At 44.0% G+C, this 27,404-nt stretch overlaps 4 protein-coding genes across 12 annotated transcripts in view; 2 read left to right on the forward strand and 2 right to left on the reverse strand.

Annotated features, from left to right (window-relative positions):
- Positions 1-1,244: 1,244 nt before the first annotated feature.
- Positions 1,245-7,794, reverse strand: LOC116369649 (uncharacterized). 2 transcript variants are annotated; one of them, XM_031819570.1, is made up of 7 exons: positions 7,049-7,794; positions 6,828-6,894; positions 6,464-6,617; positions 6,149-6,185; positions 5,743-6,041; positions 1,682-1,763; positions 1,368-1,483 (listed from the first exon to the last, which is right to left on the reverse strand). In XM_031819570.1, exons 1-6 carry the CDS (start codon positions 7,100-7,102, stop codon positions 1,682-1,684), a joined length of 693 nt encoding a protein of 230 aa, XP_031675430.1. In that variant the 5' UTR covers positions 7,103-7,794; the 3' UTR covers positions 1,368-1,483. The 2 variants fall into 2 exon arrangements, with proteins under 2 accessions (XP_031675425.1, XP_031675430.1); XM_031819565.1 differs by lacking the exons at positions 5,743-6,041; positions 6,149-6,185; positions 6,464-6,617; positions 6,828-6,894; positions 7,049-7,794 and adding an exon at positions 1,950-5,090 and having other exon boundaries at positions 1,245-1,483.
- A 1,202-nt stretch (positions 7,795-8,996) lies between these two features.
- LOC116361431 (uncharacterized) lies at positions 8,997-10,106 on the forward strand. The gene is made up of 3 exons (XM_031815859.1): positions 8,997-9,533; positions 9,720-9,801; positions 9,937-10,106. Exons 1-3 carry the CDS (start codon positions 9,045-9,047, stop codon positions 10,053-10,055), a joined length of 690 nt encoding a protein of 229 aa, XP_031671719.1. The 5' UTR covers positions 8,997-9,044; the 3' UTR covers positions 10,056-10,106.
- A 1,896-nt stretch (positions 10,107-12,002) lies between these two features.
- Positions 12,003-13,378, forward strand: LOC116361441 (uncharacterized). The gene is made up of 3 exons (XM_031815869.1): positions 12,003-12,807; positions 12,994-13,075; positions 13,211-13,378. Exons 1-3 carry the CDS (start codon positions 12,028-12,030, stop codon positions 13,327-13,329), a joined length of 981 nt encoding a protein of 326 aa, XP_031671729.1. The 5' UTR covers positions 12,003-12,027; the 3' UTR covers positions 13,330-13,378.
- Positions 13,379-21,741: 8,363 nt separating this feature from the next.
- The window catches only part of ep400 (E1A binding protein p400), a 42,914-nt gene continuing 37,251 nt past the window's right edge, over positions 21,742-27,404 (reverse strand). For 5 of the 8 annotated variants that reach the window (XM_031819578.1, XM_031819579.1, XM_031819573.1 and 2 more), the window contains 4 exons: positions 27,158-27,357; positions 26,805-26,954; positions 26,603-26,680; positions 21,742-23,224 (listed from right to left, as the gene is read on the reverse strand). In XM_031819578.1, the coding sequence (XP_031675438.1) occupies positions 22,925-23,224; positions 26,603-26,680; positions 26,805-26,954; positions 27,158-27,357 (728 nt within the window). In that variant the 3' untranslated portion in view covers positions 21,742-22,924. The remainder of the gene's footprint in view (positions 23,225-26,602; positions 26,681-26,804; positions 26,955-27,157; positions 27,358-27,404) is intronic. The other 3 variants (XM_031819574.1, XM_031819580.1, XM_031819577.1) reach the window with 1 other exon arrangement.

Here is a 27,404-nt window from a genome sequence, read left to right on the forward strand (position 1 = left end):
TGGGGGATAGGGAGAGAGAGAGAGCGAATATCGAAACAGCAGGTCCGTGACAAGGCATCTCATCCGGAGTACACACACGTCTCTTCATGTGATACATGATGTTTGGCTGTGCTGTGCGAAGAGTTATCTTATGGGTTTGGTGATTGTTCTGTGTGAAGCCGTATTCTGCATTGCATCATGGAATGTGATGTGAAATCCCTGGGCCTATGGCTGTTGAAGATACTCCACTGCACTGCTGCTGTGAGCAGGAGTGGGAGAGAAGTCATGCTTTTATTATACTCTTGTTCTGTCACTTATTCTCCTGCCTCTCCATCTCAAAGGCTGCCAAATATTTTGAAGAGTGGTTAAAGGGGTGGCTGTGTGTACACACACTCAGACTCCAACTCTATGTATAGGTTTGTCTTATTCCAGAATACACCCATAATTGTGATCAACACAGTATGGTTCTATGTTTTCCACTCTGTGATTAAAAGTAGTTCTCAGAGTAGAGCTATTTTGAATTGTCCAAAGCCCTTCTCCCCCGATTGCTCAGTTTGGCCTGGCGGCCAGCTCTAGGAAGAGTCTTGGTGGTTCCAAACTTCTTCCGTTTAAGAATGATGGAGGCCACTGTGTCCTTGGGGACCTTCAATATTGCAGAAATGTTTTGGTACCCTTCACCAGATCTGTGTCTTGACACAATCATGTCTCTGAGCTCTACGGACAATTCCTTCGACCTCATGGCTTGGTTTTTGCTCTGACATACACTGTCAACTGTTGGACCTTATATTTTCAACATACAGAAAACATCTCAGAGGGTTGATCTAGCTGCAGATAGCTAATTCTCCTCTATGTGTTTTCCCCTTGCTGCTAATAAGCTCTTACCAATCGAACTAAATTAATAGACAACATCTGGTTATCTGACAGTCTATGCAGCAACTATTGTATTAGAGTCAAGCTGTGGTTATTTTATTTATTTTCCTAGATAAGTCAGTTCAGAACAAATTCTTATTTACAATGACAGCTTAGGAACAGTGGGTTAACTACCTTGTTCAGGAGCAGAATGTCATATTTTTACATGGTTAGCTCAGGGATCTGACCTAGCAACCTTTCAGTTACTGGCCCAACGCTCTAACCACAAGGCTACCTACTGCCCCAAGTCCTGCCAACTCAAAAACTGCACAATAAATGTATAACCAAGGGGGAACTAGTGCATTTCTCTGAGAAAAGCTGCTTCAGTTTTTACTAATCTTCCAAAACACTTGAAATTCTTGTAAAATAATTTGCATTTATTTGATCAAATAGACTTTGAAAGGGTAGACATGCAGAAATTCCTCTTGTCAAAAGTCTTGCTGTTACAAAAGTAGTTCTTCATGCAGCGTAACAGGTTACAGGTTCTTCTTGGTGAAGCGCCTGAATGGCTTCATCATTGCTGAAAAGACCCTGACAATCAAGGATTGTTTTTTGACAGGCTGAGATATGGAGGGAGAAGCCTCTCCAACTGGAGCTAGAAACACAAGAGAAATGGATGGGGTAAGAGAGAGAGAGAGAGAGAGAGAGAGAGAGAGAGACAGAGAGAGTGAGAGAGATGCAGCATAGTAACATTGAAAAATAACAGTGCTATGAGTTTGGTAGGCATACCTATGTTTCTAACACACACCTAAACAAAACTACAAGCTATAGCAGAGCTCTAAAACATCCTTACCTATGCAATGTGCATCAGTAGAGGGAATCTCAGTCTGTTCCTGGACTGAATGGCAGTCCTTTTTGTTTCCTCTCTTGGAACGCTAAAAGAAGAAAGGTAAAGAAAATGGTACAGAGAATAAATAAATAAATGGAACACTTCTGAATCCAAGGCAACAATTTAGTGATGAATAAAACATGTTTATTTCATGTATTTGTCTCATCATAGCCACATCAATAACATCAGCACCTAACTGGAACAAAAAACAAATGCTAACTCCCTGCTATACCTTGAAGTTGATCCTGAGTTTGGTCATTGAAAAGCAAAGGAAGCTCCTTCTTGCTTTCTGCTCAGCCCCCCTCTCTGTCTCAGCCTGGTCTGATGGGTTTGTTGCAGCAGAAGCTGGTCCTGACGCCTCCTTGCATCCCTGTACCAGCTGCTGGGTCAAGGACTTTACCAGGACTCTGTCAAATGCAGGGTCCTGGGAGGAAATAGCTGCTTGCAGGGTGTTGTAAGAGCCAAACTCTTCCATGAGGTTTTTATGTACACCTCTGAACACCCTTTGGATGTTCAGGTTCTGGGAATATGCCTGTGTCCTGGAGAATCTGGATGCAGCACAGAACTCAGACAGGACTTGTCTGATGAGTTGCTGACATGTTTCTGTCAGATCTGCTGCCTGTTGGGATGGTCCATCTAGGGCTGAGGGTCTGATCTCCGATAGCAACCTTATCACCAGTATGGTGACAAAACAGATGCCATCATCTTTGCTGGAGTCCATCAAGTACTGCAGTGGGAATGCAGTGGCACTGCTGATGTCCGGGGTGATTAAGAGCTCCCTCAGATGGACAGAGCTGCTGGGGATGCACACCTCCTTCTCTTCAATGTCAATCCCATTTCCCTTTGGTACCAAAGAGGTTCCTTTGCTGGTGAAAGACGGAGTGGAGGATCGAAAAGAGGCATTAGCACTCGGTGGTCGACTGCTGTCAGTCATTGGACTGTTACGATGCAGGGGTTCATCTGTGTGTGCCATCATCTTTGTCTTTAGGTCACTTGAAGAAATCTCTGGCATTTTAGAGACTCTGGTGTCGATGCAGGAGCTCCTGACGATGGGGCAGGTCAGATCAAAAGGCACTTGGTCAGGGATGGGAGTGCCAGGGAGATTGATCTCTAACTCACACTCTGACCTAGGACCCTTTGAAGAGCTGGACAAGGAACTACGACCATTTAAAGAAGTGGACAAAGATGAACAGGTTCTAGGGATGTCTTGGCAGACATGTTCACTGTCATCCTCACTTTTCTCAACCTCCTTCAGCATAGTTCCTAACATATCATTGATCTGAAGGAGCTCCCTGGAATCCTTCATTCGCCCTAAGTTTGAGATTTCACTCTGGATAGCAACCAGGATTTCCCCAAGGGTCTCTTTGGAAGAAGCATTTTCTGTCCTTTCGGATCCGGATGGCTTCAGCCCTGTGAAGAAATCCTTAAGTGTGTTCTTCATACTGACGCAGATGGTCTTAGCTGTTGACCAAAGCTTCTCCTGTGATATTTTAACACTCAATTCAGTATCATCCAGTTGGGAGCCCCCGTGGGAGCACTGCAAAACTCTCCCACTTCTTTCCAGTAGCACAGTGTCAGTGGACTCATTTTTCTGGAAAATAGTGGTCATTCCTTTGACAAAGGTTTCCACTAATCCAGAGGCTGTATTCTCAGAGGACATGGAGGACATGGATTCTGAAAGGACATGGATCTCCGATGGTGAGCTAGATGATAAGCCAGCCTGCAGACAATTCTGAAGACCAGTATGGCTGATCTGTGTGATAAAGGAATGACTGGATCTCATCAGCACTTTACTCACTGCCTCTTCTGCCTGAGTTTGGAAGTCATTGCTAGATAGCTTCTTAATGCTCTGAATCAGACTAGTAGAGGATTCTGTGATTCTGACAATCTCTTCTGAGCTCAGTTGAGAATATTGAGTACTCACGCTCAAGTCTTCATTGGGTGAGGGTGACTGGGAAATAGTATAGTCATCGAGCTTTGATAGGACACCATCAACAAACCAACAAGCCTCTAGGGACTCATCAGATGAACTGACAACGGCCAAGGATTTACTCTCCACTTTTGATAACTCTGACTTGTAGATGGAAAAAACACTGCTAAGAACTTCTTGAGTACTGGTATCCAGATTGGAGCGACAGAGAGCTGGTATTGGTTGGCTCTCACTGGGAACTCTACTAAGTTCGGTGCTGGGTAACTGGACCTCAACAGTTGAAACAGTTGCCTTTTCAATGGTGTCTGAAGACTCCTGAAGAGAAGCATCCTTAGCCACACCTTCTTCTCGAGTGGATAGAGTTAAAAGATCCCTCAGCTTTGCTCGTATACGGCCGTAGAGTGTGCGGGCTAGAGAAAAAGTTATCATCTGTGAAGATCCTGTTTTGTGGTCATTTACAGGAACTGGCCAATCAACTGCTTCACATGTGCCTTCAAATGATGCTATCGTCTCCATGCCTCCCACAAATGCCTTAACAATCACTGTGGCAGTGGAGGTTACAGATGTCAGGGCTGTACAGCTGGTATTCAGGGGGGCTTCAGTAAGGCTAGGAGCAGCACTAGAAAGCCTAGAGGAAGGAGCCATGCCAGAAGAGCTGCTGACTTTCCTTGTAAGGATGGTGTTCACTGCCTTCAGGGCTTTAGACTGAAAGTCAGGGCTAGAGAGGGTCTGAATCTTTCTGGCCACCACACTGGTAGAGGATCCAGTCTCTTTGAGAAAGTGAGTGGTCCCTTCCTTCCCAGGTGGACACTCAACATCAAGGTCACATTGAAGATTGGTCAGAAATTTAGACCCCAAGATTGTCATCTTCTTGGCCAGATCCAATAGGATGTTGAAGTCCTGTGCCATTTTGTCCATTGTGCCGACAATGGCATCCAGCACATCATCGGTCACAGGGTCCATGAGGGGCTCGATAAACCCTACCCACTCTGGCTCAGACGTTTGGCTCTGTAGCTCGGCCAGGATCTGCACCGAGGCTACCCGAATGACCTCCTTGCCTGCTGCTATGTCCTGACTGTCCATAAGGGGGCAACACCCCGGGCTGGCCTGAATGGCCACTGAGAGGCCAGAGTTAAGCTGGTGTACCACCTCCCCCACGATAGCACAGCTCAACTCGGAGGAGCTGGGGTTGGAGTGACCCTCAACCAGGGATATCAGGAGGCTCTCTTCCGTTACCCCAAAAAGAGCCTTCAGAGGCTCCTCCATGAGTGTAGCCTCTCCAGTTGCAGGCAAGCTCTGCAATGAGGTCTGGGACCTTGAAGATAAACACACAATCACCACTTATGCCATGCAAATGTGACCAACTGTCACACCCTGACCATAGTTTGCTTTGTATGTTTCTATGTTTTGTTTGGTCAGGGTGTGATCTGAGTGGGCATTCTATGTTGTGTGTCTAGTTTGTCTGTTTCTGTGTTTGGCCTGATATGGTTCTCAATCAGAGGCAGGTGTTAGTCATTGTCTCTGATTGGGAACCATATTTAGGTAGCCTGTTTGGTGATGGAGTTTGTGGGAGATTGTTCCTGTCTTTGTGTTTGTTACACCAGATAGGGCTGTTTTCGGTTTCACGGTTTTTGTATATTGTTCTATTTTCATCTTTATTAAAGATGTAATCAAAAATAACCACGCTGCGTTTTGGTCCGCCTCTCCTTCAACAGAAGAAACCCGTTACACCAACTGTATCTAATCTGGGTCATTAGTGAGCCTGAAAACCAAATTAGAGCAATGATGGATTACTTCTCATACCACCGTAGTTCTAGAAGCCTAAAGACAACTGACACGATTTTTTGCCTGATTTTTATGTTTGTATGACATCAGAATATGATTAATTCTGAAAGGCATGTACCTGATCTATTTATTCATAGATGACTTTATGGCTTACCCAGTTAAAAATGACTTTCACCTGGACCCACCCCCTCAGTGGCAACATTTCTGACCAGAACTTAAAACTACAAGGTGTGAATTACAAGTTAATAATTTATGATAAGTATGGGTCAGGTCTTGCAATTATTAAGTTGAAATATTGCTGTGAACATACCTCTTAGGCGAACAGCATGGTGATGAGGTCCTGCGGGTGGATTTTTGGAGGCACCCTGCACTGCCATTCCTCCTCCTCTCCTTAGTCCAGTAGTTCATCTCACTGATCAGCAGCCTTTTCTCTCTCTCATCCAGACTGCCTAAGGAATCCTCAGAGCACTGGGATTCTGGGGAGGTTGCCCCACTCCTCAGGTTCACCCCCATGATACGAGCTAGCGCTGGTAGGAGAATGCGGAGGGCTGTCTGGGTCACGACTTTAACAATCTTCAGACACAGCATGGAGAGCTGCTCGAATGTGAGCTATGGCCAACAAACAGAGGAATGTTTTTGTCAATCAAGTAATTCCATGACACCATTCCCTATATAGCGCACAACTTTTGACCAGAACCTTATGTGGAGAGACTTACGTTATTTTTCATGCCATGCTGAATCACTCTCCATTGGCTAGAGAAAAGAAAAGAAAGGAAACATATTTTACCTGCACACTGATGTTGAGTTAGTGGAGTCACTAGATAGCCATGTTAGGGGAAATAAATGTGTATTTAATTAAGCTATTAGCAAGTACATGAGACATTTTGTTCTTGATTTACAGGAAGAGTTAGGGGTGTGGTTACAGTGATGTTAGGTGTAGTGTTTGAAATCCCCTTTGTGGTTAGAAGGTGCACTATGACTATAAATTCAGAGTTGTTGTATGTGAGGTTGGAAAAAGACATGGGACTTGCTCATCAGTTAGACTCCTCAGGAAGGAGAGGAGGATTGGGGCACAGCATGTCTCAATCTTGAGAGAAGGCATTAGAGTCCTCTGAGCCTCCTTCTCCAGCTGCTCAATGATAGATCCCCTTTCCCGGAAACCACACCCGGGTGTCTGAGAAGACTCTGGGAAACCGCAAAGAGAAATCTAAAGTTGAATCTGAACTTGATCCCTAATTTCCTTCACCTTTAGTGATTTGATTGCACTGGACAGATAAAAGCACATCTCTCTGCGGGCCTCCACTATATTGCTTTCACCTATATAGATACTATCTTCTCAGATTAGTGCTGATGAATTTGAACACAACCTGCACCCAACATGAAGTAATCTCGAACCTGCACCAATGCTGCAGTCCTCCTCCACGGAAGTCTTCTTGGCACAGCCACTGGACTTACGTTTAGCCTACATGACAACAGATTATAGGTCTCATAGCAGATCTAAGGTCAGTGTAGCGTCTCCTCCTAATGCTTTAAGGCTAGGATTTAGTGATAGTAAACTAATCCTAGATCTGTGCCTAAGTAGGCAGAGCATGTGTAAAGGACAGCATATTTCTTACCTTGCCTCCTGTCCTGTTCTTGTTGGTCTCATGTGTCTCTGTTTCATCCTTCATGTTCTCCACAACCTTATTTTGGTCATCTGGGGGATCCTCCCATTTCACGCTCTGGTGGATAAATGAGAGGCCAATATCAGTCCTAGGTTGTGACTTTATGAAACAACTTATTCGCTCCTATTTTAAACAAAACGGCAATAGTGGTCAGATTTCAGTCCATGGATCAAACCAGTGAGACCTATTGCTGTGTTAGTGACCTACTATATTGTTAGTAATTTCTCTTCTAAACTCAAAATAGGCTAAATGAACCATACCTTGCTGTCATCTGACATGATGTGTAGCTTATTGTTGTAGGCTGTTTCGAGGAAATACTAATACCTCCTTTGAAAAAACGTCAGTGAACCATCGGCAAACAACTGAAGTGAATATGAACGTCCTTGAATTATGCCAAAGCATTGTTGAATACTCGATTCCGATTGGCTGAAGCCAGAGCATTCTCCAAAGATGTCATACACACATGATGTCACAATTAGGCCTAAGTCTAATGTCTATATGAATTGTCAATGTAATTGGAAAACAAATCAAAGCGTGTCAAAGTTCTGCCAAACGAAAATATGTCTAAGTGCACGTTTTTGCGTTTAATTTATGGTTTATCATGCATCGTCATTCATCACCATGCACAAAAACGTAACTCGCTGCCATCCATTAGCTATAATTCTGAGGTTGCAAAGCTGCAGAACTAGGACGTGCAATAAATTATAACCACTTGCAGAATAATGTTCAAGGGGGCTTGAACTATTTCAGCACTGTGGAGCTGTCCGCTGCATAGAGCTGACACGTTTCTTCGCGTCAGGGGACCGTGCCATGGTGCTGAAACGGAGCAGGGCTCAGTTCTATGGATAACTCATGCGGATTTTCCTGCTAGCCTATGTATAACGATACTATAATCACATTATTTTCATCCATCCGCCAACACAAATGCTATGTCAACGTTTCCCAAATAATAATGCAATGAAGCCAAGCCGAGATGTATGGTTCTTCATCCAGAGGACGAAGCACCACTGTATCATCTAAAACCTTCAGAGAGATCCCTTAAAACTGTAGTGTAAATTCTCCACGGCTGTTATGGTAGCTAGGTTAATTTAGCGAGACATGGACAAATCCAACACATAGCGTTTCTACTGAGTCCTGCTTAGAGGGGACTGACCGTCATGTTGCTAGTTGTAATGACGCTTTTAAAACAAGAATAGTTGTTTGTAATTGCTCTGGGAGCTAATTATTGCAGAGCCCAGCTACACATCCTGCTCGCTGGGCTCATTATGGACAGCCAATGAGCAGTTCAGGTGAAAAAGTCAGCCAGATCTGATCCTTATAACATACATGATACTAGGATACTGTAGCAACCTGCCGGCCTGCACAATCCTCCATGGCACGAATGCTACACGCGCAATATGGTATGCTAACATCCCACAACAATTCCCCAATTGGAATTACTTGCCTAAACTTCCAATCATACTTATTTTCTAATATCAACCATAGTTTCTGCACTTAAGGCAGACTTGCCATTAGAACAAGATGGAATTAGGACAACTTTAAAGCTCATTAAACGTAGGCTAAAATGAACCTTACCTGGCTGTCGTCAGCCATTATGTGTAGCCCGTTAATTAAGGCTCTGCGCCTCTGATACTGCAGCTGTTCTGATAGGCTACTGTATGCATCCATAATAGCATACAGTATTTTTTATATCTCAAAAAACTTGTCCTTGTCTGTGTTGTTTTCACTCATGTTGAGTTTACTGAGGACAATATTGCAGCCACTGACGAATTAAGAACTACATACCACGTCATAGCAGGGAGTTAGCATTTGTTTTTGGTTCCAGTTAGGTGCTGATGTTATTGATATGATAAGACAAATACATGAGATAAATATGTTTTTTTAATCACTAAAGCTCTTAATCACCCCGGACATCAGCAGTGCCACTGCATTCCCACTGCAGTACTTGATGGACTCCAGCAAAGATGATGGCATCTGTTTTGTCACCATACTGGTGATAAGGTTGCTATCGGAGATCAGACCCTCAGCCCTAGATGGACCCTCCCAACAGGCAGCAGATCTGACAGAAACATGTCAGCAACTCATCAGACAAGTCCTGTCTGAGTTCTGTGCTGCATCCAGATTCTCCAGGACACAGGCATATTCCCAGAACCTGAACATCCAAAGGGTGTTCAGAGGTGTACATAAAAACCTCATGGAGGAGTTTGGCTCTTGTAACACCCTGCAAGCAGCTATTTCCTCCCAGGACCCTGCATTTGACAGAGTCCTGGTAAAGTCCTTGACCCAGCAGCTGGTACAGGGATGCAAGGAGGCGTCAAGACCAGCTTCTGCTGCAACAAACCCATCCGACCAGGCTGAGACAGAGAGGGGGGCTGAGCAGAAAGCAAGAAGGAGCTTCCTTTGCTTTTCAATGACCAAACTCAGGATCAACTTCAAGGTATAGCAGGGAGTTAGCATTTGTTTTTTGTTCCAGTTAGGTGCTGATGTTATTGATGTGGCTATGATAAGACAAATACATGAAATAAACATGTTTTATTCATCACTAAATTGTTGCCTTGGATTCAGAAGTGTTCCATTTATTTATTTATTCTCTGTACCATTTTCTTTACCTTTCTTCTGTTAGCGTTCCAAGAGAGGAAACAAAAAGGACTGCCATTCAGTCCAGGAACAGACTGAGATTCCCTCTACTGATGCACATTGCATAGGTAAGGATGTTTTAGAGCTCTGCTATAGCTTGTAGTTTTGTTTAGGTGTGTGTTAGAAACACAGGTATGCCTACCAAACTCATAGCACTGTTATTTTTCAATGTTACTATACTGCATCTCTCTCTCTGTTTCTAGCTCCAGTTGGAGAAGTTTCTCCCTCCATATCTCAGCTTGTCAAAAAACGATCCTTGATTGTCAGGGTCTTTTCAGCAATGATGAAGCCATTCAGGCGCTTCACCAAGAAGAACCTGTAACCTGTTACGCTGCATGAAGAACTACTTTTGTAACAGCAAGACTTTTGACAAGAGAAATTTCTGCATGTCTACCCTTTCAAAGTCTATTTGATCAAATAAATGCAAATTATTTTACAAGAATTTCAAGTGTTTTGGAAGATTAGTAAAACTGAAGCAGCTTTTCTCAGAGAAATGCACTAGTTCCCCCTTGGTTATACATTTATTGTGCAGTTTTTGAGTTGGCAGGACTTGGGGCAGCAGGTAGCCTTGTGGTTAAAGCGTTGGGCCAGTAACCCCTCCTGTCTCAGCCTCCAGTATTTATGCTGCAGTAGTTTATGTGTCGGGGGGCTGGGGTCAGTTTGTTATATCTGGAGTACTTCTCCTGTCCTATTCGGTGTCCTGTGTGAATCTAAGTGTGCGTTCTCTAATTCTCTCTCCTTCTCTCTTTCTTTCTCTTTTGGACCATGCCCCAGGACTACCTGACATGATGACTCCTTGCTGTCCCCAGTCCACCTGGCCATGCTGCTGTTCCAGTTTCAACTGACCTGAGCCCTAGGACCATGCCCCAGGACTACCTGACATGATGACTCCTTGCTGTCCCCAGTCCACCTGGCCATGCTGCTGCTCCAGTTTCTACTTCCACCTGACTGTGCTGCTGCTCCAGTTTCAACTGTTCTGCCTTATTATTATTCGACCATGCTGGTCATTTATGAACATTTGAACATCTTGGCCATGTTCTGTTATAATCTCCACCCGGCACAGCCAGAAGAGGACTGGCCACCCCACATAGCCTGGTTCCTCTCTAGGTTTCTTCCTAGGTTTTGGCCTTTCTAGGGAGTTTTTCCTAGCCACCGTGCTTCTACACCTGCATTGCTTGCTGTTTGGGGTTTTAGGCTGGGTTTCTGTACAGCACTTTGAGATATCAGCTGATGAAGGGCTATATAAATAAATTTGATTTGATTTGATTTGAACTGAAAGGTTGCTAGGTCAGATCCCTGAGCTAACCATGTAAAAACCCACTCTTCCTTGAGCTGGCCGCCAGGCCAAACTGAGCAATCGGGGGAGAAGTGCAGTGCAGTGGAGCAGCAGTGCAGTGGAGTAGCTTCAACAGCCATAGGCCCAGGGATTTCACATCACATTCCATGATGCAATGCAGAATACGGCTTCACACAGAACAATCACCAAACCCATAAGATAACACTTATGATAGCACAGCCAAAAATCATGTATCACAAGAAGAGGCATGTGTGTTCTCCAGACGTGATACCTTGTCATGGACCTACTGTTTCGATCTTCGCTCTCTCTCTCCCTCTCTTTCTCTCTCTACCACACCTGTTGTCTCAACCTCTGAATGTTCGGCTATGAAAAGCTAACTGACAATTACTCCGGAGGTGCTGACCTGTTGCACCCTCTGTAACCACATTATTTTGTTGACTCTGCTGGTCATCTATGAAGAATGTTTGAACTACAGTACTTGAAGAACGATCTGGCCTTATTGGCCATGTACGCTTATAATCTCCACCGGCACAGCCAGAAGAGGACTAGCCACCCCTCAGAGCCTGGTTCCTCTCTAGGTTTCTTCCTAGGTTCCTGTTTTTCTAGAGAGTTTTTCCTAGCCACAGTGCTTCTAAATCTGCATTGCATGCTATTTGAGGTTTTAAGCTGGGTGTCGGGAATAAGCATTTTGTGACATCTGCCGATGTAAAAAGGGCTTTATAAATAAATTGTACTGATTGATTGATGATTGATTGTATGAAATGGAGTAGCATATATCCATCATGTAAAATTAACATTGAGCACTGTCTCCATGGAGTACAGCACTGCAGCCTTAGGCAATGTATATTTACGTGGTGCATAACATTATGAATTATTATTGTTCCATTTATTTATTCTCTGTACCATTTTCTTTACCTTTCTTCTGTTAGCGTTCCAAGAGAGGAAACAAAAAGGACTGCCATTCAGTCCAGGAACAGACTGAGATTCCCTTTCTAAAATGCCAGAGATTTCTTCAAGTGACCTAAAGACAAAGATGATGGCACACACAGATGAACCCCTGCATCGTAACAGTCCAATGACTGACAGCAGTCGACCACCGAGTGCTAATGCCTCTTTTCGATCCTCCACTCCGTCTTTCACCAGCAAAGGAACCTCTTTGGTACCAAAGGGAAATGGGATTGACATTGAAGAGAAGGAGGTGTGCATCCCCAGCAGCTCTGGCCATCTGAGGGAGCTCTTAATCACCCCGGACATCAGCAGTGCCACTGCATTCCCACTGCAGTACTTGATGGACTCCAGCAAAGATGATGGCATCTGTTTTGTCACCATACTGGTGATAAGGTTGCTATCGGAGATCAGACCCTCAGCCCTAGATGGACCCTCCCAACAGGCAGCAGATCTGACAGAAACATGTCAGCAACTCATCAGACAAGTCCTGTCTGAGTTCTGTGCTGCATCCAGATTCTCCAGGACACAGGCATATTCCCAGAACCTGAACATCCAAAGGGTGTTCAGAGGTGTACATAAAAACCTCATGGAGGAGTTTGGCTCTTGTAACACCCTGCAAGCAGCTATTTCCTCCCAGGACCCTGCATTTGACAGAGTCCTGGTAAAGTCCTTGACCCAGCAGCTGGTACAGGGATGCAAGGAGGCGTCAAGACCAGCTTCTGCTGCAACAAACCCATCCGACCAGGCTGAGACAGAGAGGGGGGCTGAGCAGAAAGCAAGAAGGAGCTTCCTTTGCTTTTCAATGACCAAACTCAGGATCAACTTCAAGGTATAGCAGGGAGTTAGCATTTGTTTTTTGTTCCAGTTAGGTACTGATGTTATTGATGTGGCTATGATAAGACAAATACATGAAATAAACATGTTTTATTCATCACTAAATTGTTGCCTTGGATTCAGAAGTGTTCCATTTATTTATTTATTCTCTGTACCATTTTCTTTACCTTTCTTCTGTTAGCGTTCCAAGAGAGGAAACAAAAAGGACTGCCATTCAGTCCAGGAACAGACTGAGATTCCCTCTACTGATGCACATTGCATAGGTAAGGATGTTTTAGAGCTCTGCTATAGCTTGTAGTTTTGTTTAGGTGTGTGTTAGAAACACAGGTATGCCTACCAAACTCATAGCACTGTTATTTTTCAATGTTACTATACTGCATCTCTCTCTCTGTTTCTAGCTCCAGTTGGAGAAGTTTCTCCCTCCATATCTCAGCTTGTCAAAAAACGATCCTTGATTGTCAGGGTCTTTTCAGCAATGATGAAGCCATTCAGGCGCTTCACCAAGAAGAACCTGTAACCTGTTACGCTGCATGAAGAACTACTTTTGTAACAGCAAGACTTTTGACAAGAGAAATTTCTGCATGTCTACCCTTTCAAAGTCTATTTGATCAAATAAATGCAAATTATTTTACAAGAATTTCAAGTGTTTTGGAAGATTAGTAAAACTGAAGCAGCTTTTCTCAGAGAAATGCACTAGTTCCCCCTTGGTTATACATTTATTGTGCAGTTTTTGAGTTGGCAGGACTTGGGGCAGCAGGTAGCCTTGTGGTTAAAGCGTTGGGCCAGTAACCCCTCCTGTCTCAGCCTCCAGTATTTATGCTGCAGTAGTTTATGTGTCGGGGGGCTGGGGTCAGTTTGTTATATCTGGAGTACTTCTCCTGTCCTATTCGGTGTCCTGTGTGAATCTAAGTGTGCGTTCTCTAATTCTCTCTCCTTCTCTCTTTCTTTCTCTTTTGGACCATGCCCCAGGACTACCTGACATGATGACTCCTTGCTGTCCCCAGTCCACCTGGCCATGCTGCTGTTCCAGTTTCAACTGACCTGAGCCCTAGGACCATGCCCCAGGACTACCTGACATGATGACTCCTTGCTGTCCCCAGTCCACCTGGCCATGCTGCTGCTCCAGTTTCTACTTCCACCTGACTGTGCTGCTGCTCCAGTTTCAACTGTTCTGCCTTATTATTATTCGACCATGCTGGTCATTTATGAACATTTGAACATCTTGGCCATGTTCTGTTATAATCTCCACCCGGCACAGCCAGAAGAGGACTGGCCACCCCACATAGCCTGGTTCCTCTCTAGGTTTCTTCCTAGGTTTTGGCCTTTCTAGGGAGTTTTTCCTAGCCACCGTGCTTCTACACCTGCATTGCTTGCTGTTTGGGGTTTTAGGCTGGGTTTCTGTACAGCACTTTGAGATATCAGCTGATGAAGGGCTATATAAATAAATTTGATTTGATTTGATTTGAACTGAAAGGTTGCTAGGTCAGATCCCTGAGCTAACCATGTAAAAACCCACTCTTCCTTGAGCTGGCCGCCAGGCCAAACTGAGCAATCGGGGGAGAAGTGCAGTGCAGTGGAGCAGCAGTGCAGTGGAGTAGCTTCAACAGCCATAGGCCCAGGGATTTCACATCACATTCCATGATGCAATGCAGAATACGGCTTCACACAGAACAATCACCAAACCCATAAGATAACACTTATGATAGCACAGCCAAAAATCATGTATCACAAGAAGAGGCATGTGTGTTCTCCAGACGTGATACCTTGTCATGGACCTACTGTTTCGATCTTCGCTCTCTCTCTCCCTCTCTTTCTCTCTCTACCACACCTGTTGTCTCAACCTCTGAATGTTCGGCTATGAAAAGCTAACTGACAATTACTCCGGAGGTGCTGACCTGTTGCACCCTCTGTAACCACATTATTTTGTTGACTCTGCTGGTCATCTATGAAGAATGTTTGAACTACAGTACTTGAAGAACGATCTGGCCTTATTGGCCATGTACGCTTATAATCTCCACCGGCACAGCCAGAAGAGGACTAGCCACCCCTCAGAGCCTGGTTCCTCTCTAGGTTTCTTCCTAGGTTCCTGTTTTTCTAGAGAGTTTTTCCTAGCCACAGTGCTTCTAAATCTGCATTGCATGCTATTTGAGGTTTTAAGCTGGGTGTCGGGAATAAGCATTTTGTGACATCTGCCGATGTAAAAAGGGCTTTATAAATAAATTGTACTGATTGATTGATGATTGATTGTATGAAATGGAGTAGCATATATCCATCATGTAAAATTAACATTGAGCACTGTCTCCATGGAGTACAGCACTGCAGCCTTAGGCAATGTATATTTACGTGGTGCATAACATTATCTCATATCACATGCATGGCAAGACATGATTGATGTAATTAGATGCTCTGGAGAGATCCCACCCTCCTTCCCCAACACATGTAGAATGCTTAGAAACCACCAGAAACCTGTGAAATAAATCAACAGATTATGTTTTATCTCCTCTCAAGGTCTGTTGATTTACAGTATCTCAGAATCAGGAACTGTCATATCCCATGTGATATGTCAAAACAAGTTGATACATGTGTTATCATGGTGCATTGGGTTTGTATTTGTATTTATTGTGGATCCCCTTTAGCTGTAGCAGCTACTCTTCATGGGGTCCAGTCAAATGAAGGCAGTTATACAATTGTAAAAACTTTCCTATACATTCACAACAGATTTCACAAAATCCATGTTCCTGTTTGATTTCGGCGTAGGCTGTCAACAGCACGTACCGTGACACTATGATATGTATTCTGATCAAGTCAACAATGCCTCTAGGCATATCTGACGTCATGTATTTGATATCTTTACGTGAAGGTTAATGTCCATATTGACATCAGTTCATTGTGTTTGAGGACGGTTCACTGACCGGTTTTCAACAGATACGATTAGACGAGTTTAACTATAGTTCTATTCTGCTATTACGTTCATTAATCTGTCATACTTCATCCAACTTTGAATTCAGTCACAGATAAGGAAAACGATGTTGATCAAATGCATTCTGTTCAATCTAGAATACTTTACATCAGAGTTTCATTGCCAAACCTGCTGTGTTCTGTTTTGTTTGTGCAATGCAGATGACAAAGGAACAGCTTGCAAAATTGTGCAAGACCATTGTCAACTTCATTGCACAGGCCACCCTGCAGATCCTGCTGCCGGCCCTGGCCCGCATTCTAGGGGTGACAGGCTTTTATGACAACGCTGACTCACTCAAGAGGGGCGGCAGTGCAAGATCCTTCACTGCCTTTGAGCAGAAAAGACTGGAGCTCATCCAGGAAGTTAAATATTTGGCGAAGGAGATGTGTAACTGTGGCGGCAGGGCTCTCAGACCAAGGTCTAGCACACCCTCTTCCAAGAGGTACTGTATGTTCCCCATAATGTGTGTGTGTCTGTGCAGTTAATCCTAACCCTCAAACTGATGAACAATAATTTCTCCATTTAAATATTTTCCAGCTTTCTAACAGGTATGTTTTGCAATATCTAATGCACACATATAAATTACATTTAGAATACTCAATTATAATGCTTGTTAGATTTGTTAGCAGTAAGATATCTATTTTCCAACTTCAGACAGCAATTAACATGCTTTGCTTGTTCATTTTAAAGCTCCCAGACCTCACTGAAAGTCCACCTGGGAATGCCAGAGGACAGTATCATCAGCAGTGTCCAGGAGCAAGTCTCTGACCATGAGATTTTGGCCTCTTGCCCACCTGAGCTGACCGTTGGTCTTATCAAGAAGGTGCTTGAACAGCTCAACTTGGCCCTCTCTTTGACCAGCAGTAGAACCATTTCAGGGCGGTCGTCCCTCATTGCCTCTGGTACTCAGGCCGGCGAACATGATTAACATGGTCCAGAAGTTTTTCTATGATCACACTGCTCCAGAGGACCAGTTAGATGTTGATTCCTACATTCCAATGAAAGGAGAAGATGCAGACTCGGTTAAGCTGCTTCAAGAGGGGGCAGCAGGGTAGCCTAGTGGTTAGAGCGTTGGACTAGTAACCAGAAGGTTGCAAGTTCAAACCCCTGAGCTGACAAGGTACAAAACTGTCGTTCTGCCCCTGAACAGGCAGTTAACCCACTGTTCCTAGGCTGTCATTGAAAATAAGAATTTGTTCTTAACTGAATTGCCTAGTTAAATAAAGATTGAAAATAAAAAAGAAGTGGCTGTGAAAGTTAAAATGTTTGCAGTGACCTTGCAGTGGAGCAACTGGACGATGAAGACTCTTCTTTCCCAAAGGAGCTGGCATTGGTGAAAAACCTTGACATCATTCCGTGGCCACTGGGCTCATACAGACAAATATGGATTTGGAGGCGCCAAATATAATTGATAGCTTTGATGAAGATGTCAAAGGCATTGTGAAGCAAGCTGAATTAGATAAGCCAACAAGCACCCAGAGAGATCCGCAAGTGGGACACTGTATGCCAAAGCAGAAACCCTTTCACACTTCTCGTAGACTCTGAAACAGGCTCCAGGCAAAGATAAAATACTTATTTCACAGAACGGGTGGAGCTGCATTCCAAAGGGAACAACTTCTGGAGCACACTGACTCCAGTGTTCTGCCTGGTTCAACCCTGAACTCATCTTCAGCAAGTAGGAGTGAATCACCCATAGCAGAATGCTGTTCCTAGTGGACATGATTCATCTGGCTCTGTAGAAGAGAAACCATTTGAGACCAGAGCAGATTGTACTCATGGTCAGAACTCTCCTCTACTCAGTAAGAGTGAGGCCATACTGCAAGAGGTCAACACAACTGGACGTGGTGCTCTCCGCAAATGCCAGAGTGAGAACTCCCAAACTTTACTGGTTCTCTGTGATCCAAACCTGGAGCCCTGCACCAAAGAGGTCTTATCTCAGATTGTGACTGTGTATAGGTCCGAGATGGCAGATTTGGAATCAATGTCCAGTGTTGTAGAGAATTCCTCTTACAACTCATTTGAAGTCTGTGACTTTTTGGATGGTATCATGTCTTACCTAGAAGACATGCCTGTGTCCAGTTCCTCATCATTTGAGGGAGTTAGTGTTACTCCAGCCTCAGTCATTGAGCAGCTTTCGAGTGAAGTGTTTCAGAAGAAGGCAACCAACAAAGTCAGAAAAATACTGATCAAATCTGTCAGTCTCTTCCCCAGTGAAGTCGGTTCAAGACAGACAGATTCTCAGATGTCGCCAGCATTATCCACCATTTCCTCGAAGCGTACAGATTCAGTTGCTATTGAAATTATTGGATCAATTGCAAATGATATGAAGAGCATTTTCCTGCTCACAGTGTCTCCTACTGCCCTATGGCAGGCAGACTCTATGCTTCAACTGAGTGATGAGAAACCCTCAGAAGCCATGAATGCTGCAGCTGTAAGCCCCCAGACTGGTGTGGAAGTATCTGAGAAGAAAATCTGGATAACTGCAAAGACTATTTACCACAATGTGAAGGCAAAGATGCAGAATTATTTCTCATTGCAAAGACAAGCTAAAGCAACGAAGGCTCAAACCAAAAAGACCCTCAGCCATATTCTGGTTTCCATTCAGAAAGAACTGTCAAAATCTGACCAAATGGTGGCTGCAGGACAGCTTTCACAAATAGATAAAGTGGGTGGAACTATGCTAGAGAACATTGAGAAGATAAGCAGCGAATGTGGCGAGGAATTGGTCTATCAAGAGTCACTGCGGTCTTCCTCCTCGTTGTCATTCTCAACTGCCAAATCACAGAAGACAGAGTGGGAATTTGCACTCCTATTCCTTCTGAGTTACCCGAGAGTCCTGCTCAGCCCATTGTAAGATGCTCAGTCATTGACATGAGCGAATCTACTAAGCCAAAAACAATGGTGTGTGATGCCAGAACAAGCATGTTTGCCATAGCCGATACCATCATGAAGAAGGTATATCCAGAGGCAGAAGGGCAGGTTACATCTCAACCTGATCAAACAGATGCAATAGCTAGACTGGAGGAGCTCATATCTCAGGGTAGGATTGGTGCTCTCTCCCGTGATCTCAGCCACCAAGTCAACCGCATCATTTCTGATAGCAACTTGACTCCTCTGGGACTGAGTGGCGGCTGGAAAGAGTGCATCTTTTACTATCCTTTTGAAGCTGAAGAGGAATGACAAGGTGGGGAAGCCCACAACTTACGAGCTGGTTCAGCTGTTTGTAGAGGAATCTGTTAAGTGCCTCCTGCTTCCTAGTTTTGTGCCCTATTCAACTTTAATGAGTTTGGCTCAGGGGGCCAAGGTGTTGGCTAGACTGTCTGAAGATAGTCAGTCTCTTTACCAAAGTTATGGTAAGCCAGGTCATGTACTCTGCTGATTCTGATGCAGAAAGTAGAGGATCCTCTCCAACTAAATCTCTCCAAACATCTGAAACCACTCTATCTGATGTAGGCAATCTATTGAGTGGCAAGTCCTCCCCTCGGCTGTCTCCTTCTGGCGTCATTATGGCAACAAGTGAGACCTCCAATACAGCACAAATTTTTAAGGCCAACATTGATGGAGAGTAAGTGGATACCACCAGTCATTCTGGTGTAGCTCAAAACATTGTCAGGGACGATATGTCAACCAGCCCAGACATGGTCAAAGATGTCACACTTCCAACCCCATCCTCTGATAACTGTGATGACGACGTCACCGGCCTCATCAGCATGTTAGTAATGAGAATTCTAACAAAAATCCAAATCCCAACAGAAGATTACCCAGTTGATGTCACACGCAGTTATGGAGGTCTTCTGTGCATGGTCAGGCTGCTCTGAGACACAAGCCTATCCAGAGAACTTGAGGATTCATAAAGTCTACAGAGCAGTCTATAAAAATCTGTTGGGGGAGTTTGGCTCTGAGAAAATCCTCCAACAGGCCGTGTCGACTCAGGACTTTTCATTTGATTCTTGTCAAGTCTTTGAGTGAAGCGCTTCTCCACAGATGTAATGAGGAATTGAGGGCAGCCTCAAGAACATCGGTCAAAACCACCGGGCCTAAGGCTCTTCCACTGGCTGAGGATGTGAGGGCTAGCAGCGGGAAATGATCTTTTCTACAAAGGCTGGTCAGGCTGACAAGCGACTTAAAGGTACCGCAAACGTATTTAAATGAACTGTTGTGGAAGATAATGTGAGTAAACAATGCTATTCAGTGTAAAACATATAAAACCATCCATTCATTCCAAAACCAATCATAAAAGTTGTTGTGCTGGTGTGGTAGGTGTGATTGTTATCATCATGAGGTTGTTCAGCTGTGACATTTCTTTAAACATGTTGTTCTCTTTAAATACTTAGCTATTCAAGAAGGGGAACAAGAAGGATTCCCACCACTCTGAATCAGAACAAGTACAGAGCACTGCTGCAGATGGCATGCGTAAGTTCACACAACAGGACATTGTCTGTTTGAGATATTGGTGTACAAAGAAATGCCATTTCAAAATAACCTTACAAAGGTTATATATGCAATCAGTAGTCATCTCTTATGTAAAAGTAATTATATTCTCCAAAACTCAAGCTGTTGGTTCTCATTTATCAGTGTCAGTTATGTTGAGTTGTAACATACATTACATCATTTCTAAATGAAAGTGCATGTCAACTCTCTCTCTCTTCTGTAGTGCCCAGCATAGTGCCACATATTGCCATGTCTGCACTGCCAAAGGATCTCCCCGCCAGCTCCCAACAGGAGACGCCTCACAAACGTCCACTTCTCGTCAGGATGTTTTCTGCCATCTCCAAAGGCCTGTTCAAGCCCTTCAAACAGTCCTTAAAGACCAAGTAACTTAAGACAATTTATTAAACGTCATTCATTGCATTAAATTTGCCTTTGTCTTCTTATGTGCTCCAGTTAACAGACCAGATTACAATACTGGTCTTTTAAATGTTAGCAGTGATAGCAACATTAACTATAGTGGTGTGTATAGCCCTTCTACATAGTCTGACTCTTCTGACACTGTGTAACATGCCCTCTGATCCAGTGATCTAGGATCTTCTGAGTGGCTTTAGGCCTGAATCTCTGCCCTCCATCCCAAATAAATGTTTTCTCTTCGGATATATCTGCCACTGTCAGCAGCCAGCAGGGGGAAACAGACAGCGCTGTTGAGAGCTTTCTTTTCTCCCTCATGACTAAAACACTGAGAAAGGCTTTTATCTATTGCAGCATATTCCATCTTTTGATTTAACCTATTATACGGTAGTAGTAAAGATGAACGGAGCAAAGTACAGAGATCCTTGATGAAAACCTGCTCCAGAGGTTCACCTTCCAAAAGGACAATGACCCCATGCACACAGCCAAGGTAGTGCAGGAGTGGATTCGGGACAAGTCTCTAAATGTCCACGAATGGCCCAGCCAGAGCCCGTACCCGATCGAACATCTCTAGAGACCTGAAAAAAACTGTGCAGCGACGCTCCCCATCCAATCTGACAGAACTTGAGAGGATCTGCAGAGAAAAATGGGAGAAACTCCCCAAATACAGGTGTACCAAGCTTGTAGCGTCATACCCAAGAAGACTTGAGGCTGTAGTCGCTGCCAAAGTTGCTTCAACAAAGTACTGAGTAAAGGGTCTGAATATTTGTAAATGTGATATCAGTATCTTATTTTTAGTACATTTTAAAAGTACATTTTACATCTTTATTTTTTATCTGTAGATTGGGGGGGGGGGGGGGGGACAATTTAATACATTTTAGAATAAGGCTGTAACGTAACAATGTGGTAAAAGTCAAGGGGTCTGAATACTTTCTGAATGCACTGTATGTAATGAAAATATTAGCTGGTTGCCACTATAGATAGCTAGGTTATCCAGTGCAGTGGTAATACTGCCTTTCTTGGGAGATAACGTAGGGTGCCAGAGACACAATCATAAGCTTTCTTCAGACTACATAGCTCAAACTTACAACGTAAAGATATGATTATCACTACTTAGGTCAGACCAGATATTGTGTATAAAAACAAAACACTTTATTACAATTAGGCTGAAAAAATCCAATGAAAACACAACTACTTTACAAGTACAAATGTTTTCCTTTTTCATTGTTATTTACAGTTTTTTTTCTTCAACATCAATTTAAAAAATGACATATTTATGAGAACACAATATACTAAAGTACATGTTTACAGTGTATTTGTTACATAAACATAATCGACTGAAGGAAAATGCATTATTATCCATTAAATATCTGAAGGTTACAAAAAAAAAACTAAATGTTACATTCAGATTATTTCATGTATTTTCAGTGGTCGTTATAACTGTGATACAATCACGATTGGGGCAGTTTTGGACCTGGCAAGTTCCCTCTTATGCAAACAATTAAGGAGCTAACTTTTAGGGACACTTCTGTCAATGTTAAATTGATACATTGAAAAAAGTTATGTGAATGTGTTTCTATAGGTAAAAATGCATTCACTAATGACTCAGGGCTTTAATGTCTGTGAATAACTTTCACAATGACAATTAGCATGAGGACTGAAGTCCTCCCACCTTTATCGTTCTGGTAGGCAATGCATCTGTACTACTGAGATGTAGTCTCATTTAATATGCATTACTTTATCAAGATACCTTTTTTTAACAAGAAGGGTGTTTTCTATATCTACCAACTATGAAATTACAGACATAAACGTTAAGCATGAGAATAATATCATCAAGGCAGACAGGGACAATGTATGAATACACAAAACATTATTCAAATGGACATTCCCCAAATGCACCAGCCCATAGCCAAAGGATATCTATGGAGTAACATTAACATATTCATCAATTTAAAAAAAGCCATGAATATTGTTTTTCTGCTTTTCTGATCTTAAACCTCCCCCTGGATGTTGGTCCAGGTTTCCTCCAGGGGAGACCTTCTGAAACAGTCGCTAAGGAAACAGCCGACAGTTACAGTACTGTGTTGAAGATAGATGATGACACTCTTAAAAGACAGGTCATTCCTTTACATGGAGCAGTTCCTTAAACCAGGTTAGATTCAACACAGCCACCTCAGACTGGACTCCACCACTCCTTCATAACGCTGGATCTCTTCATAATGCTGCTCCTCAGTCACTGAATGCATTTACACTGATGAGATGTTCTCCTTAGCCTAGCTGAAAGGGGAGCACTAACTAGTCCTGTGGGCACCTAGCTGCTGCCCCCGCTGGGCTTGGCCTGGGTCTTGCCCCTCATGGCCCCTCCGCGAGCCTGGCCCTTGGCTGGCTGCTGCTGTACTGGGGACTCTGCTGCAGCGGAAACTGGGGCCTGTTGGGCCGGGCTGTGAGGAGGGGGGGTCTGTATCTGAGGCGAGGCAGCTGCAGTCACCACCTGCTGCTGGAGGAGCTTCTGCTGAACCACCTGGGCTGTGGCTGTGCCTGCTGGAATCATCTGGACCTGGGGCTGGGCTGAGGATGTAGTCTGGGTCAGGGCCACCGGCTGGGGCTGGATCTGTTACGAGACAGGAAGAGGGTCACATTAAATCAGACAGAAGACAACATGTTATGAAGTATAAGTTGATCACTCGTGGTTGTAATCTGTTGGCACCGTCCCTGTCCGGGTGTCACTTCTGTAGCATTATTGTTAGAGTGTATGATTGTTTTTTTACATTTTTAACTTTAGGCAAGTCAGTTAAGAACTAATTCTTATTTACAACGGCGGCCATAGGAACAGTGAACAATTGCCTTGTTCAAGGGCAGAACAACAGATTTTTACCTTGACAGCTCAGGGATTTGATCTAGCAACCTTTCGGTTACTGGCCCTATGCTTTAACCACGAGGCTACCTGCCGCCTCACATACATACATACATACATACATACGTACGTACGTATGTATGTATGTATGTATGTATGTATAAATGTGTGTGTGTGTGTATGTATAAATGTATGTATGTGTGTGTGTGTGTGTGTGTGTGTGTGTGTATGTATGTATGTGTGTGTATGTATGTATATATGTGTGTATGTATGTATATATGTGTGTATGTATGTATGTATGTATGTGTGTGTATGTATGTATGTATATATGTGTGTATGTATGTATGTATATATGTGTGTATGTATGTATGTATGTATGTGTGTATGTATGTGTGTATGTATGTATGTATGTATGTATGTATGTATGTATGTGTGTGTGTGTGTATGTATGTGTGTATGTATGTATGTGTGTGTATGTATGTATGTATGTATGTATGTATGTATGTATGTATGTATGTATGTATGTATGTATGTATGTATGTATGCGTGTATGTATGTATGTGTGTATGTGTGTGTGTGTGTGTGTGTGTGTGTGTATGTATGTATAAATGTGTGTGTATATATGTATGTATGTATGTATGTATGTATGTATGTATGTATGTATGTATGTATGTATGTATGTATGTATGTATGTATGTCCTCTCACTGTCAACTGCAATTATTTTCAGCAAACGTAACACGTGTAAATATTTGTACGAACATAAGATTCAACAACTGAAACAAACTGAACAAGTTCCACAGACATGTGACTAACAGAAATGAAATAAAGTCCCTGAACAAAAAGGGGAAGGTGGGCAAAATTAAAAGTAACAGTCAATATCTGGTGTGGCCACCAGCAGCATTACCGTAATTGCTTGACTATAAGCCGCTACTTTATTCCCACACTTTGAACCTCGCGGTTTATACAATGATGCGGCTAACTTATGGAATTTTCCCGCTTTCACAAGATTCATGTCGCCGCCAAAAAACTGAGCACCGTCAGATAATGTGACGTAAATCGAGCGCGCTCAAACTTCCCATCCTTCTGATTACGGTAGTAATTTTGTCACCCTCATCATGGCAAAGACACAGAGAAATGCATATGATGCAGCTTTCAAGTTGAAGGCGATCGATCTGGCTGTTGGAAAAAGAAATAGATCTGCTGCATGGGAGCTTGGCCTTAATGAGTCGATTATAAGACTTTGTAAACAGCAGCGTGAGGAACTGACTCAGTGCAAAAAGACAACAAACCTTTCAGAGGGAAGAAAAGCAGATAGCCCAAAGTATTTGCAGCCACTCGACATCAGTGTAAAACGTGCATTTAAGGTGGCGCTCCTTGTTCAGTGGGAGGCTTGGATGACAAGTGGGGAGAAATCCTTCACTAAAACGGGACGCAGGCGAAGAGCAACTTATGGTCAAGTCTGCCAGTGGGTCCTGACAGCGTGGAGCATTGTCAAAAAATCCACTATCATCAACGGGTTTCGAAAGGCTGGACTGCTGCGTGTTGAAGGGGTAGCATGAGCTCAGCGGGGTATTTGCAGACAAAACCGCGACTCATCAGTGAGGAACACTTTTTGCCAGTCCTGTCTGGTCCTGCGAAGGTGGGTTTGTGCCCATAGGCGACGTTGTTGCCGGTGATGTCTGGTGAGGACCTGCCTTACAACAGGCCTACAAGCCCCCAGTCCAGCCTCTCTCAGCCTATTATTCAGTCTGAGCACTGATGGAGGGATTGTGCTTTCCTGGTGTAACTTGGGCAGTTGTTGTTGCCATCCTGTACCTGTCCCGCAGGTGTTGTTACACGTGGTCTGCCACAGCGAGGACGATCAGCTGTCAGTTCTGTCTCCCTGTAGAGCTGTCTTCGGCGTCTCACAGTACGGACATTGCAATTTATTGCCCTGACCACATCTGCAGTCCTCAAGCCTCCTTGCAGCATGCCTAAGGCACATTCACGCAGATGAGCAGGGACCCTGGGCATCTTTCTTTTGGTGATTTTCACAGTTTTAGTGTTCTAAGTTTTCATAACTCTGACCTGAATTGCCTACCATCCTTAAGCTTGTATTAACGACCGTTCCACAGGTACTGTTCATTAACTGTTTATGGTTCATTGAACAATCATGGGAAACCGTGCTTAAACCCTTTACAATGAAAATGTGAGAAGTTATTTGGATATTTACGAATTATCTTTGAAAGACAGGGTCCTGAAAAAGGGACGTTTCTTTTTTTGCTGAGTTTGTATGTTTTTTTTCTTGCATGTAAATATTATTTATTTTTTCCTCCCAATTTCGTGGTATCCAAATTGGTAGTTACAGTCTTGTCCCTTCGCTGCAACTCCCGTATGGACTTGAGAGAGGCAAAGATCGAGAGCCATGTGTCCTCCAAAACACGACTTGCCAAGCCGCAGTACTTCTTGACACACTGCTCGCTTAACCCGGAAGCCAGCCGCACCAATGTCTCCAAGGAAACACCGTACAAGGAGTCACTAGAGTGCGATGGGACAAGGACATACCAGGCGGCGAAACCCTCCTCTAACCCAGACGACGCCGGGCCAATTGTGCGCCGCCTCATGGGTCTCCCGGTCTCGGCACAGCCAGGAATCGAACCAGAATCTGTAGTGACGCCTCTAGCACTGCGATGCAGTGCCTTAGACCACTGTGCCACTCGGGAGGCTCAGAGAGGGGTAAAGACAAAGATTTGGCAAAAAGGCAGTCTCTTCTGCTGATATGCGTGTCTGGTAGAGGTACTCAACCCTACTCTTTTCCTATCAGCAGGGTTAATACCAGCCTGGCGCCCCAACACAGGCTTTATCTTTACCCACCCTTAACAATACCGCTACAATGTTACCAGACTATGCTGCCCTCTTGACACCTCTAATCACTGTCATAACATTTCACAACAATATATGGGAAATGACCTAAATGTCACAACGCACAAATTATTTGTGCAATTTAACCAAGCTGACTTGTATTCAAGTCATGAAGTGAATAGTCATGGAAGTGTCTATTAAGACACAGGAAGCAGAACCTGTCGTCTTTCATTCCATACGCCTCATAAAAATCCTGCATGATACTGCCCTTCTATGTGGGTTAGTGCTCTTACCTGCTGTGGAGATGATACGATCTGCTGGATGTTGGCCACAGTGGATTGCCCCTGCACTATCTGGGGGAGCTTAGCCACCTAATATACAGGGGAAAGCATTTAGCATTCCTCACACCTCTGGATAATAGCTCTACACATTTAAGACCCAGTGCCTGAAGGCCAGTGGGTTGGACTATCTGAGTAGGAAGATGCGTGTGTCTACCTGGATTTGCTGGGCCCCAGTGGGTTTCCCAGCCTGGGCGATGGAAGTAGTGAAGAACTGGGTCTTGATGCTAGGCTGTAGCTGGGTGGTGGCAGCATAGGTGACCTTCTGCTGCTGGGTAGTCGGTACTGTCATCTGCTGGGTGCCCAGCTGATGGTGAAGACACAGACCACAACTAGACTGAAGATTGATTCTTCTGACAATAATTTACGGGGCACATTTTGATAATCAGATTTCCAACTATGGATAGACTTCGTTGTAGTTTCAAGAGCACCACTTTCGGTTGAGATTTGAAATGCACTTCTGACCAGCCCCATACCCTTACAGTAACAACAAGAGAACCAGCTCTTTACTTGTAAATATGTGTGTGGTTGCGTAGACTGTGGTGGTTCTGTTTTCCCCCAGAGCCCCACCTTCTGCTGCACAGAGGCTTGTCCTGGCTGTACTGCTTTCTGCAGGGCTGCTGCAGCCTGCACGGCTACCTGCTGCTTCTTCATCTGGAGCAGCTGCTGAACCTGCATCTGGGGGAACGGGGGCGTCAACACTGGCCCACCTACAAGACAGGAAGCAAGATCAGGGACAGGACAATCTCAGGACATG

This window comes from Oncorhynchus kisutch, linkage group LG3, assembly GCF_002021735.2.
Source record: "Oncorhynchus kisutch isolate 150728-3 linkage group LG3, Okis_V2, whole genome shotgun sequence".
NCBI lineage: Eukaryota > Metazoa > Chordata > Actinopteri > Salmoniformes > Salmonidae > Oncorhynchus > Oncorhynchus kisutch.

Bases quoted from the DNA above. Each gene is read 5' to 3' on its own strand.
- LOC116369649 (XM_031819565.1), bottom strand. From the start codon at position 4,913: ATGGAGGAGCCTCTGAAGGCTCTTTTTGGGGTAACGGAAGAGAGCCTC. The intron at 1,764-1,949 runs GTATAGCAGGGA...TTCTTCTTTTAG, and splicing joins AACTCAGGATCAACTTCAAG to CGTTCCAAGAGAGGAAACAA. The intron at 1,484-1,681 runs GTAAGGATGTTT...TTGTGTTTCTAG, and splicing joins TACTGATGCACATTGCATAG to CTCCAGTTGGAGAGGCTTCT.
- LOC116361441 (XM_031815869.1), top strand. From the start codon at position 12,028: ATGCCAGAGATTTCTTCAAGTGACCTAAAGACAAAGATGATGGCACAC. The intron at 12,808-12,993 runs GTATAGCAGGGA...TTCTTCTGTTAG, and splicing joins AACTCAGGATCAACTTCAAG to CGTTCCAAGAGAGGAAACAA. The intron at 13,076-13,210 runs GTAAGGATGTTT...CTCTGTTTCTAG, and splicing joins TACTGATGCACATTGCATAG to CTCCAGTTGGAGAAGTTTCT.
- LOC116361431 (XM_031815859.1), top strand. From the start codon at position 9,045: ATGGACTCCAGCAAAGATGATGGCATCTGTTTTGTCACCATACTGGTG. The intron at 9,534-9,719 runs GTATAGCAGGGA...TTCTTCTGTTAG, and splicing joins AACTCAGGATCAACTTCAAG to CGTTCCAAGAGAGGAAACAA. The intron at 9,802-9,936 runs GTAAGGATGTTT...CTCTGTTTCTAG, and splicing joins TACTGATGCACATTGCATAG to CTCCAGTTGGAGAAGTTTCT.